Genomic DNA, 15,914 nt, shown 5'->3' on the forward strand with positions numbered 1-15,914 from the left:
TCTGGACCTATATATGAACTACACCAAAAAGGCTGTAAAGTTTAAATATATACACTGTTCCGCCACAACAGTTAAAAGGAAAAAAGGAACCCAGACATGAAGTGGAAAACCTGATTTATCCTATTATAAGTCTTAGGTCCTGACATTCACACTGAGACGACCAGATCCACTTAGCTAAGTTGGATAAGTAGTTAAGTGATAGTTATCCCAGCTAAAACTGGGCGAAAGTCAGGGGGGAAACGCTGGACACATTACCAGCTCAAAACAGCATGACCAGATTCTAATATACTAAAATAAATTTAAAAAAAAATGTTTTTGTGGGACATGAATTTACGGACGGGTCACAAGGGATAAAAACATGGTGCATTCCCAAAGATTAATGCCAGTTCAACCGCCATACACTTAAATTGCACTCCCTGACGACTGCAGCCTCATTCAGAAGAACACCAAACTGCCCACATCTTTAACTCAGGTCTTACTCCCAGCACACGACTTTAAAGGCACATGAAGTAGTATCAAACTCTGAACACACATCATTCTGCTCAGAGGTACTCAAAGATCAGTAACTATTAGCAAAACTCACCTCTAAGTGGAGGGGAAATGTAAAATACTGTGCCAGGACTTCCTCAAAAGTGACAGTTTATAAGTCATGATATGCATTTTTAAATAGACTGATGATGCCATACTGAAATAAATAACTAAATAAACGACTAAAGGGAACTTTACCAAAAAAATCCCCGAATTTACCCAAAAAAAAAAGTGAACCAGTACTGACAGGAAACTACTATTCTGCATATTCTCTTCCGTGGAGATTATTGATTCGATATTGGAATAAAGACAACTGTTGCAGTTCTCTTTATTCCATGAAGCTGAAACTGCCTTGGAAGCATCAGTTGAGTATGTGTCTGGCACTTTAAATACCTAATAACTAAGCGGAGTATGAACGCATGAGAAAAAGATGTGGAATAAAAGGGCAACGGATATCGCTCTGAACCAATCGCAGGAGGAGCCTCGATTAAAGACAGCTCTCGCAGCTAATCAGAGCAGACCGTTCTCTGTGGTAGGTTTGTCTTGTTACCAGAGTTGGGATAATGTTATATACAGCTGTTTTTCTCGCTTCCAAGATTCATGGCAGAATGAGAAGAACCTAGAAGTAAAATGTGCACCAAATTCCTTCATGGCTTCTTTAAAAAACGCCTCCAGAGTCGTCAGTGAGATTTCTTTTTAATCCACAGCTGCTTTTGATGAGGTAATGTCTAAGAAATGTTCTCGTGGTATTTCCACTGGTAACCAGCAGTAGCTTCGGGATCTACTAGTTGTGTTTACAAACTTGAAATCCGGCAGTCTTTGGCTGGTGCCCGCGGCTCCTCGTACAAGTTTTGGGAAGCCATGAGGACGGTGGAGCAACTCTACAGGAAGGGCTTGTTGTTGTGCCTTTTGGCTTGGCGGCTCGGATCAAAAAGTCTCGGTGTGTTTGAGGGTATCATTGAATGGGGCGGTGTGTTTTGATCTCGCTTGCCTTTGTGCAACCACTGTTTCTGAGCCGTCAGGGGGTCCGCGGTCCGACCGGCGGAGGGGGACACGGCGGAGGGACTCTGGGCTGCCGTGCTCCGTGGTGAATGCAGACCAGTCCACTTTGGCTCCATGTGAGACGACTTTGGGGAGATTCTGGTTCGGGAAGGCCTGCTTAGGTGTCGTCTCTGCTCCGACAACAAAGGAAACGACTGTTGCTTGTTAAATTTCACTCCTGCGGCCGCTCTCAGACAAACACCGAGAACGTTGAAGTGGCAAACAGCCGCTTAAACCTAAGTTGGTAAATTAGGACTGAGTTTGCCAACGACGCCTGCGCAATTTGTGCGCACACCCGAGCGCGCTCCCTTCAAGTCGTTTTTAAAGTGAATTCTGTAGTTACTGTACCGGTCCACATACAGTGTGAGTGCGTGTGTGAGGATGGTGGAGAGCCAGAGCTGTGTTCACAGAGAGGGGGTGTACCGCTGGTTCTCCTCACTCAACTCAGCCCAGAGGGCAGAGTTCCTGTGCGGCCTGCTGGACCTTTGCGTCCCCATCGAGCTCCGTTTCCTCGGCTCGTGCTTGGAGGACTTGGCTCGCAAGGACTACCACTCTCTACGGGATGCGGAGATCAAAGCCAACAACCCCGTCGACCTGTCGGGCCTTACCAACATCACAGATGAGGTGGTGCGCAGCAAGCTGCTGGTGTCCCTCGCACTGCTCGGTTCAGACAATCGGGAGGCTGCGGGGGTCCTGTACCGGACCCTGACCCACATAGACACGGTGATCAATAACTACGGCCTGGCGCTGAACGATGGGAGGACAGAGGAGCAGTTTCTGCTGCTGTTCACCATGGCATCCAACCACCCCGCCTTCAGCTTCCACCAGAAGCAGGTGCTGAGGCAGCAGCTCAGCCAGATCCAGGACATCCTGCAGGTGAGAAAGTGCACCTATAACTCCTTCAGAGGGAGAGAAATTAGTTGGGGAGGGGGATTCACACTTTATTTGTTTACAAGAGCCGTATTTATTGGTAGACGTGTCAGAGGAAGTTCTGGCTTGATTGGCAGATGGTGCATTAAAACAGCACAGAGTGTGATATGAAATCGTGTGCCAACTTTTTTGGCAGACTGAGAACTGTTTCAAGAAACGTTGGCAAAACATGCTGGGATCTAACTTCTGGAGGGAAAATGCACAATTATCAGACAGGAAATGAGGCTATTTCACTTGAATTCTCCCACTTAGGTGCTGACACAGCTGTTCAGGAGGTTCAGTTTATGTATCAGATGGAAAAAGCCTGCACAGAGGAAGAGACTTTCAGTGAGATTTTTCTGTGGTTCCTCAAAAAGAGGAAGTGAAAGGCACTTCAGAAAACAGTACCAAGTTTGAATGATATAACCCAAATACATAACGTAAGTCCAGTTGAGGGATTTACTAAGATCCTGTGATTATCCACTGCAAAAATAGTTAAACAAGATGAAAATGGAAATTCAGATCACCTCAGCTTCGCCATCCAGGGTTATTACTGGTGCGTGGCCAGAGGTGAGGGTTTCTCTTCTGGTCAGAAAAGAAAGTGTGATTACAGCAAGTGAAACACCAGCTGGTTACAGGTGTGCAGCACATTCATGTTACCTATGCAGCAAATTACAGGTGAGATACTGTAAATGACAGGCTGCCTGTGAATGCCACAGACCTTGGTCTGTGCTGTTCAGTACTGAACAAGGTCAATTACATGGTTGTAGGTGAAAGCAACAAGTGGTGGGTTATCAGTGCTGAATAGATTGAAGAGGAGCTACCTGTGCTTATTTCAAGCTCAATATTTTCTTTCTTTCTTTCTTTCTTTCTTTCTTTCTTTCTTTCTTTCTTTCTTTCTTTCTTTCTTTCTTTCTGTTTTTTTTTTTTTTACTTTGCTTCATTTAAAATTGAAGATAATCTTTAATCATCTGAAATGAGCCGTTTAAAATCTCTTTAAGCTATCTCTGCTGGGATTGGCTGTCCTTTGCAAACTGAAGGTTTTGAGGAGCAGGAATTAGTTTATCGTTTTTAGTGATAACAATGTTATTCTCTGTCGCGAAATCAATCAATGTAGAGCAGTGTCACAAACCACGGAAGCCCCAGAAAAGTGCAATCAAACGATGAGTTTATTAACAGCCCGGAGAAAACATCAACATATGTCTTCTGACCAAAATACATGTTGTGGACACTTATAAAGCAGTGGGGTACACGCCCCCCCATGGCGTCAATGACAGATTAAAATAGGTTCCAGACATTAGTCACAGTTAATCGTACATCTTTAATAGCTATAAGCAGACATACAACTTCTCTTTTCTATAACACCTTCCATACAAGGTAATAAACTTCAAGCCCTCAGGGTCTCTGAGGCTAATTATTGACTCTGATTGTCTGTTACCAAGTAGAATAAAATATATTAAGACACCAAATGAGTTGAGGCCTCAGGCCAGACACATTCCTAGATTATATGTATTATATGTACTATAAGCATGCATTGCAGTTATCCTTCTATGTTCTAGTTTCCCTCAGCATGTATCACCTGGACAGTCACGCCAGTGAAGCTTAAAACCCTTAATGAACTGAACATCAACTCAAAATAAGCACAGATATGCAATGTGTATAAAATACTTCTAACCGTACTTGTAATAAAAGTCAACATAATGGAAGGATCCTCAAATGGACATCTTCAATAAACAACTGTAATGCAGTATCAATACTGTGAGAAATATTATTAGATGAAATAATGCTGTGAAGAATGTTATTAATGCAGGTATAATGATGCAGATTATATGGCAGCAATAAAAGAATTTCTGTATCTCCACATTCTCTCAGAAAAATCTCACAGTTAAACATCTCCTCCCAGAAAAACTCTTATATATGACTAAAATTTAATTTAATTACTTCCATTATGATGGAAAATCTCCTACAAATAAGCAGGAGGGTAGTTCCACATTTCTTTTTTGTGTCCTGTGCAGACCAGAGATGAATAGATAAATGGATCACGCTGTCACTCAGCATGTTGCAGGTAGTCATATTTGTGCTCTTCACCCTGGTACTGTGTGTGTTTGTTGTTCCAGGCAAGCAGTGGAGGAGGAGGAGGAGAAACTCAAGCTGCAGGGCCGAGCGGTGAACGAGCTGCCATCTGTTACGCTCAGCCGCATCACCACTATCACCGTCAGTCGGTGTCCCTGCCTCTGTCCCCCTTGTCTCCCACTGCCTGCTCCCTGCCTGATGCCAGCGCTGCCTACCTGCCTCTGTCTGCCTGCCAAGCTTGCCTCACACACTGCACCTGCTGGCACAAGGTAGGAATAGTTTAACACTACACCAAGCTTCAGTTCAAACACAAAATGTATTTGAGTTTGTTTTTGGGGGGAGGGGGGTTTTGCCTCCAAACGCGAACTTGTCCTTGTGAACGCCTACTTAACTATAACTTTCCATCCATTCACTTCCGGGTGAGGGATTTACGCCCTGGACAGGTCGCTAGCCTGTCGCTAACTAATTAATGATAAATGTTCTTTTTATAAGCACAATATCAATCAAATTAAAACAACTTGTTAAAGTTTAAACATTCAGCAAATATTTATTTATTAACTTCAGCAATTGGAAATAAATATAACAGTCTTATTAAATGCAGCTTCAGGGTTCATCATAGGAATGTTATTATTTTGACGCTCAAGGCATAAAATATATCTTTCATGTTGAGACCAGTCGAGCTAATCCTAGCTCGTTTTCTTTGGCTTGATGTGCCGGGCTGTACACATCAACCCTTATACACACTGTGAGCTGAACAAAGAGGGTGAAAGCTGTGAAAGAACACGTTACAATATACAGTTTCTTAATATTGTGCTAGAAAAATGGCAAATAGGTTCAGTGAAATACAGTATATAAGTCAAAAGCAGAGTTTGTATAATTTTAACAGGTTGTTTGATATGATCACATTTATTCTTTAACACAGACTGAAGTTGGCTGCCTTTATGTTGAATTCTCGATGATCCCACACTGCTTCATTAATGTTGTAGCCTGGGCTCTGGGGAGGCCAGTCTGACTGATAGTGTCCCGTTGTGTGTTTTTTGCACTTTTACTTTTTTGAAGCTGCAGATGCTTTCCACATGGCATTGCATGGTGGATCAAAATCTGACTGTCCTGTCTTCCTCCCCTCACCCCCAAACTGGTTGCAGCAGACGGTCGCCCCTCCTTAAGCCTGGTTTTGATGAAGGCTTCTTCCTGTTAAAAAGGAGTTTTTCCTTCCCACTGTCACCAAAGTGCTTGCTCATAGTGGGTCATTTCATTATTGGGGTTTTCTGTCTCTTTATCTTGCAATACACAGTATCTTGAGGGTACTGTTGTTGTGATTTGGCGATATATAAATTGAATTGAAGAATGGCTTTGTCACAGCCATCCTCCACTGAGAACATTTCTGATGCTTGTCAAACAGCTGAAGGGCCAGATGCATCTCTTAGGTCTTGTTTGAGGTCTTTGCTGGATTTTTTCTTTCAGTTTTTTAAGGACATGACTTTCAGATACTGTTCGTCTGGTGTAGATGGCTTTTTTAGGCCTGCTACTTATTTTGTCCTCCACCTGTCCAGGTTGCTCAGATTTTCTGAGGACACATAGCACACCATGCTGAGACATGTCATGTTTTCCACTAGTAGCTCTCACCTTGTTTGTGAAAAAATATTGTTTTATGCCCGTCAAACTCTGTTGTCTTTGGCATTTTTTTATAGAGTCAACTAAATAAATGGGAACAAATAACGTGAAAGCCTGGAGAAATACTGTTCAACATCACTTTAAAACATGACAAGACCGTCTAGCTCCTTGGAAGCAAAATATAAAGAGATGAGGGGGGTGGCTTGAGACTTTTGCATAGTAATTTAAGGAAATCAAGCACATGTGTTATCAATTTTCATGTCAGTTATATTCTAGTTTTCAAGTCAGCAGGACAAGGAGTTTGAACCGTCAACCTGGCTTTTGAGGATGGACCAAACCCCATCCAGTGACAAATGATTAGAAATTGGAAAAGTGCACTTTGTGTAAAACAAACAGTATCTCTTAACAACACTCATAAAGCCATAAATATTGTATATTGGTGCTAAAATGATTACAAGCATGTGGTCTGTCAGCTTGGATGTGTTGCAATGAAAGGTGGAGTCTGTTGGAGGAGATTTCCCAAAATGGTTCATTAACCAGCTGATACAGTAACAACTGAGATAGTGTTGCAGAGATTTGAGGGATTATTTTGAAATGAATCATAAATGTGTAGTTTGGGTACTTTGTTTCTTTCTTTCACACACACACACACACACACACACACACACACACACACACACACACACACACACACACACACACACACACACACACACACACACACAGCATACGCTCTCTCAGAAGCAGGCAGACACTCCGTTTTAAACATGTGTAAGCACTGAAGGGAAAGTACCCAGCTCAGAGAGGAGCGTTTGTATTTAGTGTTTTGTTGCCCTTGGCTCTTGCTTAGTGCAGGTCAGCACATTTCTCTATGCTGAAATCAACCCTCTGTGGTGTGTGTGTGTGTGTGTGCTTCTCCAGTGAATCCCCAGGAAGTTATAAATGCTCTCTCCCTCTCTCTCTCCCTCCTCTTTTCTGTTTCTCTCTCTGTCTGTCTTTCCTTTTCTTGGCGCTCTGAAGGGAATGATGGCGTTTTATGTGCATTATCTACATTATAGCAGCTTTTCAGCTGAGCCTGCTGCTGCCTTGTGTGGATTGCCACGTGTGACACAATAGCTGAAAGCAGGGTTTATGCTAGCCACGATGCTAGGAGCACAAAAACACGTAACCACTACCAAATTTCCACATAATCAGTGGTATGGGAAAATGCACAAAACCTTAACTTAAAGCTCTGATCTGCACTAATATGAGTTTTCATTAAGAATTTATTAATATGTAAAGGTTATGGCTCTAATATACTTTGGTAACTCTTAAAAAGAAACAATAAAAACCCCCCAAACAGTACTGCCTATTAATACAGCTGCTGTACACTCATAATTAATACAACAAAACTATTAAAGCCAGTTCTGTACTTTCAGTTTTACAACTGCACAGCATAAGACTGCTGTTCTGTCTTTATATCTATACTAAACAGAGACTTAATGTGTTGTGTGTTCCACCTGGTGGGTGGTTTATTGATTGATGCAGTGTTAACATAGATGTTGCAGGTTATTGCTGCATAGGAAGACTAATATAGTGAATTAATGCTGTGCACAGATTAAATAAGAACTGCACTGTGTCTGCTGAGCTTTTGAAGCTAAGCCTGCCAGCATGCTCTTGGGGCTTTTGTTGTCACATGACCATTAGTCATGTGACGCTAACTTGTCAGCCATTTTTGTGCACCACAGTGTAGGGTTCAAGTGATTAAAGCCCCAGTAGCAAAGGGCTAGAGACCAACTGGCAACCGCTGGTTGCTAGGGAAAAATGTGCATTTTTCTGCAGACTGCATGGAAGATGCAGACTCTTCTGCAAACTACTCTCTAAATTGTGGCGAAACTGAAATGTGCGACACATATAAAGATGGAGATTGTTTGCCTTCAAGGTAAGAGTAGTGCCTTTTGAAGGCGACCTGTCTCCATTTTCAGTTTACATCACAACTTTTCAATTACTACTGCGCTGCTAGCAAACTAGCTAGTGCTAGTGGGTGTATTCCATTCAAACTGGAGGCAAATCGTGGCAGTCTGCTAGCAAGCACAAGGAAGCTTTTGGTGCAGCACCTTTATTCCAGTGATCGTATGTTCCAAAACCTATTTTGTTTTTATTTATTCTTTTAGCTCTCATCAACTTTACTTCCAGAGGCAGAATTATTTGAAATAAAAAAGACATTTTAAACCAATGCATGCTACAGTTCTTTGGTGTGCTTGACATCAAACTTCAACTACATAATTAACCACTAGTTGGTGAACCTGAAAGTCCATACCATGATTATTTATTCATTTATTTATTGTTACACTGCATAGATTTTATCCTTGTAGTTTTAGTTCAAAGAGCTTATGTGAGCACACTGAAGGACTTTACATGACCTACCTCTGCTGCCATGGCTCATTTCTTTTCTTTTAGTGCTGATGACAGCCCCTTTTTCTTCTTCCTGTCATTGGTCCAAAATTCCAAACCATCCAAGAGTGTTTTGACACTGGAAACAAACTAAACCCTGGTTCAGTTTGATCCAGCTCTTTGTCAGTCTCAGGATTGGCTGTTTGGTGCCTGATGGTCTGTGGTAAGTTTCACACCTATAATTTTCAGTTCATGCCAAAGAAAATTCCACACTAAGCGAGTTAGGTGTGAAAAGGCCCAAAGTGCAGCTTTTATCATCTACAGAGAATAAAGCTAACATGACTCGGATTGTTTGCAATCATCAGGTAACTAACTTGTTGCTCTTTTGTTTACAACTTGATCTACTGCCCCCAAGTGGCCAAAAATGAATGAAGCTTTAAAAACAGGATTGAATTTAATGAATGTTTGTTGGGAAATTCACAGAATGCACAGAAAAACTGTTATTAGTGAGATTAACAGCATTTCTGCTTTTCTCAACTACACATAGGACAGACCTTAGTGCCACTCCAGTATTTTCCTCCTCCAGGATTTAAAGCCAACTTTCATGATCTCGTTTTAACACAAAGCAGCTGGATTCTGAGCAACTCCGGGGAGGGAGCAGTGGTCGGGAATTTGATTTTCTCCAGCAGGATCCAGCAATTGCTCATTGGTATAAACAGCAAATGCAGTATGCTGCCCACATCTGGTGGTCCTGCACAGACCTGAATAATTGCCTCATTATATGAGAGCTTTATACGTCTATAAAAACAAAGCTAGTGTCAGAATTAACAGCAGAGTCGAGCTGGTTTCTGAATGCAGGGGGAGGAGGGGCAGCTGTCAGCTCCCAGTCTGAGTTTTACAGTTTTCAGGAGGGTTTTTTTTTGTTTTGTTTTTTTTTGTGCTACTTGCAGCTTTTTTGAATTACTTGGAAGGTCTCTTTCCACACTCCTTGTTTTTCTGCTTTCCTGCCTCATAATCTTGCTTATTCTTGTTGTTCTCGTGAGTGCTGCTTTTGCTTCTTGTACCTCCAGTCTGAATTTCCATCCCCTCACTTGCAGTCTGCAGATGGAGCAGAAGTTGGCCGAGTAGCATGCGGATGTGGCAGTAGCACACTTAATTGTTTTCAGATCTACCGCCTGTTTGATTTTAGGCTATAGTATGTTTTGGCTTTTTCCCTTTGAAGAATCATCAGAGCATATCAGCTGAAGTCTCGTAACACTAATCTTTTTGTGTTTCATTTTATGACTCAGCATTATAAGGGGAATTTCCGAGGAACCGGGAGACATAACAGCAGTTAAAGAGCTGATGCTTCCCACTGTTTTTTTTTTTTTTTTTTCACATTACTGTACTTAAAATGAACTTCTCATGCTAATTTACAGTTTCACATTTTTATTCTGGGATTCTATCACAGTAGCTTTGCATGATTCACAGTTCAAAGTAATCCTTATTTACCTCATACTGGAACCTCAGTTTATCCTCCTTGTGAAACCAGAACACACCCTCCCTCTGATTGGTTTGAACAGGATGTGGGTAGGGCCCGAGATGACCATGTTGTAGATAGCCCATCTAACTGACATCATCCAGATCCAATACTAGAAAAAAACAGTTTAGGGAACTCAGAGGCCTGAACAGCGATTACTGATTGCCTGTAGTTTTTCATGTTTGTCTGCAAATATTCGCTAACTACTAGTCGGGCAATAATAAATCTGCAGCCAACATGTTTCATAAGGGACAGCTTTTACTTTGAAGGTGAAACGTCTTCATATCCAGTTTCACTGCAGCTTGCAGAGTAGCTGGACAGTGTTTGTGGACACGTCTGTAACTCCCAATCAAATTGCAACTGCAGCAATATGCTAGTGACCAAAGGAATCACAAGGAGGTTTCTGCCACCCATTTGGGGAATATGTCGTTTTCCTTAGCAACAGGTGGTTGCCAGATCATTAACTTGATCCTACATTGTCACTATGATTGTCACATGTCCAAAAATGGGGGTCAAGTTAATGTTGCATTGTTTGTGTCTGCAAAACCTCAAAATGACAATTCATGGGGAAGTTTTTTAATATAATTCTATACAAATGGATTGATTCTCTGATTCAATTCATTAGCCATTAGCATTAGCTGCAGCTTATAGTAAACTAGGTAAACACTCTATGAAAGTATAGAACAATCTTTTTCTTATGAGTACTTCTCCTTTTAGTGCATTAATACATTTCCTGGTCATACTTAAGAAAAAAACTTTATTTGTAACCTTATTTACCAAATAGGACTTGACCTCAATAAGGGCTACAGTGTTATCCCATTAAATGGATTTGGATGGTTCTCAGGGCATTTTTATTGAATTAAGTTGGTTAAGTGAAAAGTCTGATGGGTGTTTGATCATCCCGTCAATTCAGACTTGAAAATACTCCTCCTTGGCCTTAAGTGCAGGACCTTAAAATAAAGGCGAGTGTGAGGGTGTTAACTGGTTTGTTACTACACAATAACTTATTTTACTGGGAAGAATGACTTAACAACAGCCTCAAGTCTGGTGATTGAACTTCTGTGACTCAGTTATCTTCAGCAGCTGTGAGTTCCCTGCTTTGTGTACACAAAAGAATAACGTAGTTCTCCAGCTAAACACGTAAACAGTGCATTATCCTGACAGACTGCAAAGCTGGTTTTGGGCTGGGGAAATATTTCATAACCGCGAGGGTTCTGCTGGGATTCACAAACTGTGTTGTTTGTGTTCGAGGCTGACAGTTTGTAGCGCAGGAATGGTGCATGTTAAAGTTCTGCTTTCACCAAAGCATGCGTTAACGTCACCTTATAAACAGCAGACTTGGTGAGGATCTGTTGTAATCATAGAAATGTTTTTCCTCTCTTTTTCCATAAACCTGTAGGCAACCTCCAAAGCTAAGCTGTAAACCCATCATTAATTTGTTATCACCTTATAACATTTTTACGACTAGCTTGTTAGCACAAATTCGCCCGTTTTCACGTCCAGCAGATGACATTAGCATGAGCATCAAAGGCCATGTGATGAAGGCATGTCTAATATTTATTCTGTTTATCGGGGTTGCGTTGGTGTTAACCAAGTGCAGCCACTTGTGTTGAAGAAAATGACCAACATGGAAATGCCAAAACTGCTGTTCTCATAAACACTCATAATTTAGCCTCAGTTCCCTGTGAGGGAGCCTTAAAGCTGCTCGTAATTAGCGTCGCACAGGTTTCATCTTGTTCAGCTTTGGTTATGCCAAGAGACACTGTTCAAAATTTGTCTGCTAAGTTTTGCTAGTAACTACATTGTGTTTTAAGCCTGTTTTTTCTTTTTTGGTAGCCTAAAATAGCATCCCCGCCCCCTTGGTTGCCAATGCTACCGTTAGCCAATAACCCTCCAACTCTATGGTCTCTTACAGATATTGTCACCTTAGACTTGAAAAGCAAATATGTTGATGGGCACAGACTAAACTCAAGGCTTGTAGTACACAGTGGCATCGGCCATTATTTATATACAGTCTTAATATATCTGAAGCAGCTCCTGAGGCGAACGTTACACTCTTTAACTTCTTTGTCCTCCCTGCTATTTGTTTGCAGATTCTTAGCTGAAAATGGCTTCCTGCCATCCCTGTAAACTACTTCAAAATACTTTAGAGTTGGGTATTAAGTCTCTTATGCTTTCCCACTTAAGATAAGCCCTTTGATGTCAGACACAATCACTTCATCTGTTGTTCATCTGAAGTATTTATCGTTGTTGATTAAAGTGGCTTTAACGAGTCTTAACTTAGTTGACAGTCTTGGCTTGCATTGTGGACTTTGTTCTGAGGCATTCAGGACATAAAGGTAACTAAACATAACTGAAATGACTTTTACCAGAAAAACTGTTTTCATAATAACTTAATAATCCATATGTGACCAACATGCAATAGTTTGCATGTTGCGGAGTAGCTTTGCAAGCTTTGTTTGGGCGTCTCTCGTCATAGCAGTCGTAGCAGCAGCTCAGCCAGCAGCTCCAGTTTAAGTAGATGTTTGGATGTCAGCTCTTCCTCCCTACTACTGCCCCTCGAGGGCATTGCTATAAATAAGAACTCCCTCTCATTCGACGGGCCTCGTTAAATATTGGTTTGCTTGGCGCTGCCAGATCTTTCTCCTCACTTGGTTTTAGCATCGTGCCAGCCGCTGGAGAGAGAGCATCGCTCAGAGTTTGTTTGCGCGGCGACAGCACAGAGTTTTAAGCGTTGCATCCATCTCGATGCTCGTCAAACGTCGTGTGTTTTGTGAGCCCGTGAAGGCGACAGCTCAAGGGAGGGGGCGTTGTGAGGAAGCTGATTCACTGTTTGCTTTTTCAAACTTCTAATTTGTCAGTTGAACTCTGTTTTATTTCGCTGTGTATCGTCTGAAAGAAAATATATAAAGAAAAAAAGCTACGAGCTTCATTAAATAAGACCGAAAATGTGTGGGTCATGGCAGTCATGTGTCATGTGACATGACCCACATGCTTGTCATGCTTCAGTGTGGTTACCAACCATGGCTAAAGCTGAGGAGTAAATATTTACCCGAACTGTAACTGCTTCTCTCTGATCTTCGCTCTGTGGTCGTGACCTCTCACCTCTGCCCCTCCAGAGCCAGACCAGAGAGACCGGCACAGTATTAGGAGCTGCTTTGGGACAAGGAGACCAAACAGTCAGCCAGGACCTGACTTCTCCCCACCAAGAACTCCGTCCTCCACCACCACCTCCTCCTCCCCCTCCTCCACCACCTCCTCTGCCGCCCCCTCATCTGCCTTCTTCTCCACCTGCTGGGCAAAGTCAGGATGCGGCAACTAAGAGCCAGCAGGGGAATTCTGGAAAAGGTGAGCCGGCATTAATAAAAAGTTGTGTTTTACATTTCTAAATTGCCCAATTTCTGACCCACTGCATGGATTTAAGAATATGTATGAATATATTGCCCCCTGGGTTTAACTGGGTGTCACGCTATACACCCAGTTAAACCCAGCCAAACAAGACGTGACATGCTGGCACATCTAAACACTTTGACTGCACTGAAAGAATGCTGCCCTAAGGCTCAGGTGTGTGTAGGCTGCAGTGGAGATGCACCTGGTTTCAGGCTCGGGTGGGCGGTACTATCGCCAAACGGGTAGAAAAAAACATTTATATTGTGGTAAAACCCAGCAATATATCCTTCTTGCGCATCCTCTTCCACAAATATGTTTATAAAGATGCGGAGCAGATATGATTAGGTGTAAGAGACTGTGCACGCTCACAGGTTAGCAGCTTGTCAGTCACGTTGGGCATGCCCTCCTTTATGGTGCTTTCTCCCTCTAGTGGGGACTTGAATTTAAAATGTTTATGTCATGTTGTCTTGAATAAGACCTTAAAATACCGACTGAGACCATAAAATAATCAGGAAAGTGTTTCACAGGAAGCTGGGGGAGCAAAGGGCTGTCGTACAGTTTTAAAGCCACATTGTCACCCAGTGAGCAGCTGGTGTGTTGGGGTGTACGGTACGGTTTAAGGTGGGATGAATCTCTACAGGGCGGGTGCTCGCCTCTGTCCGTAACACAATACTCAACTATCTCTCTACATCATGGTCACACCACATAGCTGTCACCAGCAGAAAACGTGCACGCACACACACCTAGCATACACATACTGTGTGTGTTCAGTATACTTGCAGAGAACTGTGCATATTTCCACACACAGTGAAACCTTCCCTGTTATTTTCCCTCTGCATTTTTTCCACTTCTAGCCAGACGGAGTAGGCCACGTGTTGGTTTGCAGCATGTTTTCTGGCTCGCACAAAAAATTTTTTTGCAACTGTAAAGTAATAAAGACCGAGAGGCCACATGAAGGATATTTATCTGTGCCATGTCTCCTCAGTGGATAAATGAGACTCTTCATCGGGACGTTGACACTGCTGGGTTTCATGGTTCGTGCTGTGTGTGTGTGTGTGTGTGTGTGTGTGTGTGTGTGTGTGTGTGTGTGTGTGTGGCAGCCCAGATTAGTTTGAATGGCAGGCCTTCCACAGCTGCTTGCCAACTCACTCCCGACAGAGTGATGAGAGATGCGCGACTCCTTTATCTCTCTGTATATTGCTCATGTCTCCTCCTTCCTCACTGCTTGTCTCTGCACGTAGGTGCAGTTTCAAATTGTCCTAAATCAATACCTGAAGGCCTGGCATGTAGAGACACACACACACACACACACACACATGCACCTCAATGTCTTTTTCAACTTTTTCAACCCAATTCTGATCTAACAGCGGTGGAGCAGCTCTAACCTGCCACTGTGCCTGAGGCATGTATCCACAACAAAAAGAAGACCAAAAAAACCCAACATGTGTGCACATATGCAAATATTCAAAGCATTATCACAGAGTTTGCCACAATTTGAATTTGCTTGGAGAGAGATTCTTTTTTCTTTACCCCTCAGCTGTAAAAGGTTGGTGGGGTATTGTTGTCACCCTCCTAGTCGGGAGGTCAGCGTGGACACCCAAGTTTGTGAATGCAATAAATCGTGAACAACGCAGCGTGAGAGTTTCAAATTGATAGCATGGGTGTATCTGCTAAAATATGTGTGTCTAATGTGTGTTTACTAGGAGCTCGCCAGTAATTTAACATTTTAATTTCACATGAGAAAATGACACCTAGCTAATCAGCTACCCTGAGGCCATTTCAGTGTTGTGTTCTCCTACTGGATATAGTCCTCGATATTATACAGCTTCCTCTCCAGAGATGTAAATATCATCATCAGATGGAGAGTTCAAGTGTGTGTGCAGATGTCCACATGTCTGCCAGTGTTTTTCAGGACCAAACAGACTCGTCTGCAGAGACTTTACATTACAATGAAGCAAGTCCCCAGGTGATGGGCTTCAAGTGGTCTTCAAAGAAGTATAACAGGAATAACTGCTTGGCTGTTTTATCTCCAGCTGGATGTATCCACAACAGAGTATAATCAGGTGGAGAACTGGTTCGTATGGTGCTGCATGAGCTCACCAAGCCTGCAAAGCACAACAAGGACTACTGTCGCCACCTGCAGTCCAACAGCATGGAGTTACAGTTCCTCTGCACGATGAAAAACTCACCGGAGAGTCAGCTGCTTATATTAATCTGTTATCTGTTATTTATTTGTCAAGTAGTTCATTATTAAAGCATTTGCGGGGGAAGCTCTTATAAACGGGGAGTTTTTCCTTCCCACTGTCGCCAAGTGATTGCTCAAAGGGGGTCGTATGATTGTTGGGGTTTTCTCTGTATTATTGTAAGGTCTTTACATTACAATATAAAGGACCTTGAGACCTTATTATGATTTGGCGCTTCATAAATTGAACTATATTATAAGACAGTATTCATAGTTTATATCTAA

At 42.4% G+C, this 15,914-nt stretch overlaps 1 protein-coding gene across 4 annotated transcripts in view; it reads left to right on the forward strand.

The window, feature by feature from the left end:
- The first annotated feature begins 1,066 nt into the window (after positions 1-1,066).
- Positions 1,067-15,914, forward strand: part of zcchc14 (zinc finger, CCHC domain containing 14) — a 28,809-nt gene continuing 13,961 nt past the window's right edge. For all 4 annotated transcript variants that reach the window (XM_004564614.3, XM_004564616.3, XM_004564615.3 and 1 more), the window contains exons 1-3: positions 1,067-2,445; positions 4,596-4,820; positions 13,177-13,405. In XM_004564614.3, coding sequence (XP_004564671.2) covers positions 1,951-2,445; positions 4,596-4,820; positions 13,177-13,405 — 949 coding nt within the window. In that variant the 5' untranslated portion in view covers positions 1,067-1,950. The remainder of the gene's footprint in view (positions 2,446-4,595; positions 4,821-13,176; positions 13,406-15,914) is intronic.

The sequence above is a fragment of the Maylandia zebra genome, linkage group LG7, assembly GCF_041146795.1.
Source record: "Maylandia zebra isolate NMK-2024a linkage group LG7, Mzebra_GT3a, whole genome shotgun sequence".
Lineage (NCBI taxonomy): Eukaryota > Metazoa > Chordata > Actinopteri > Cichliformes > Cichlidae > Maylandia > Maylandia zebra.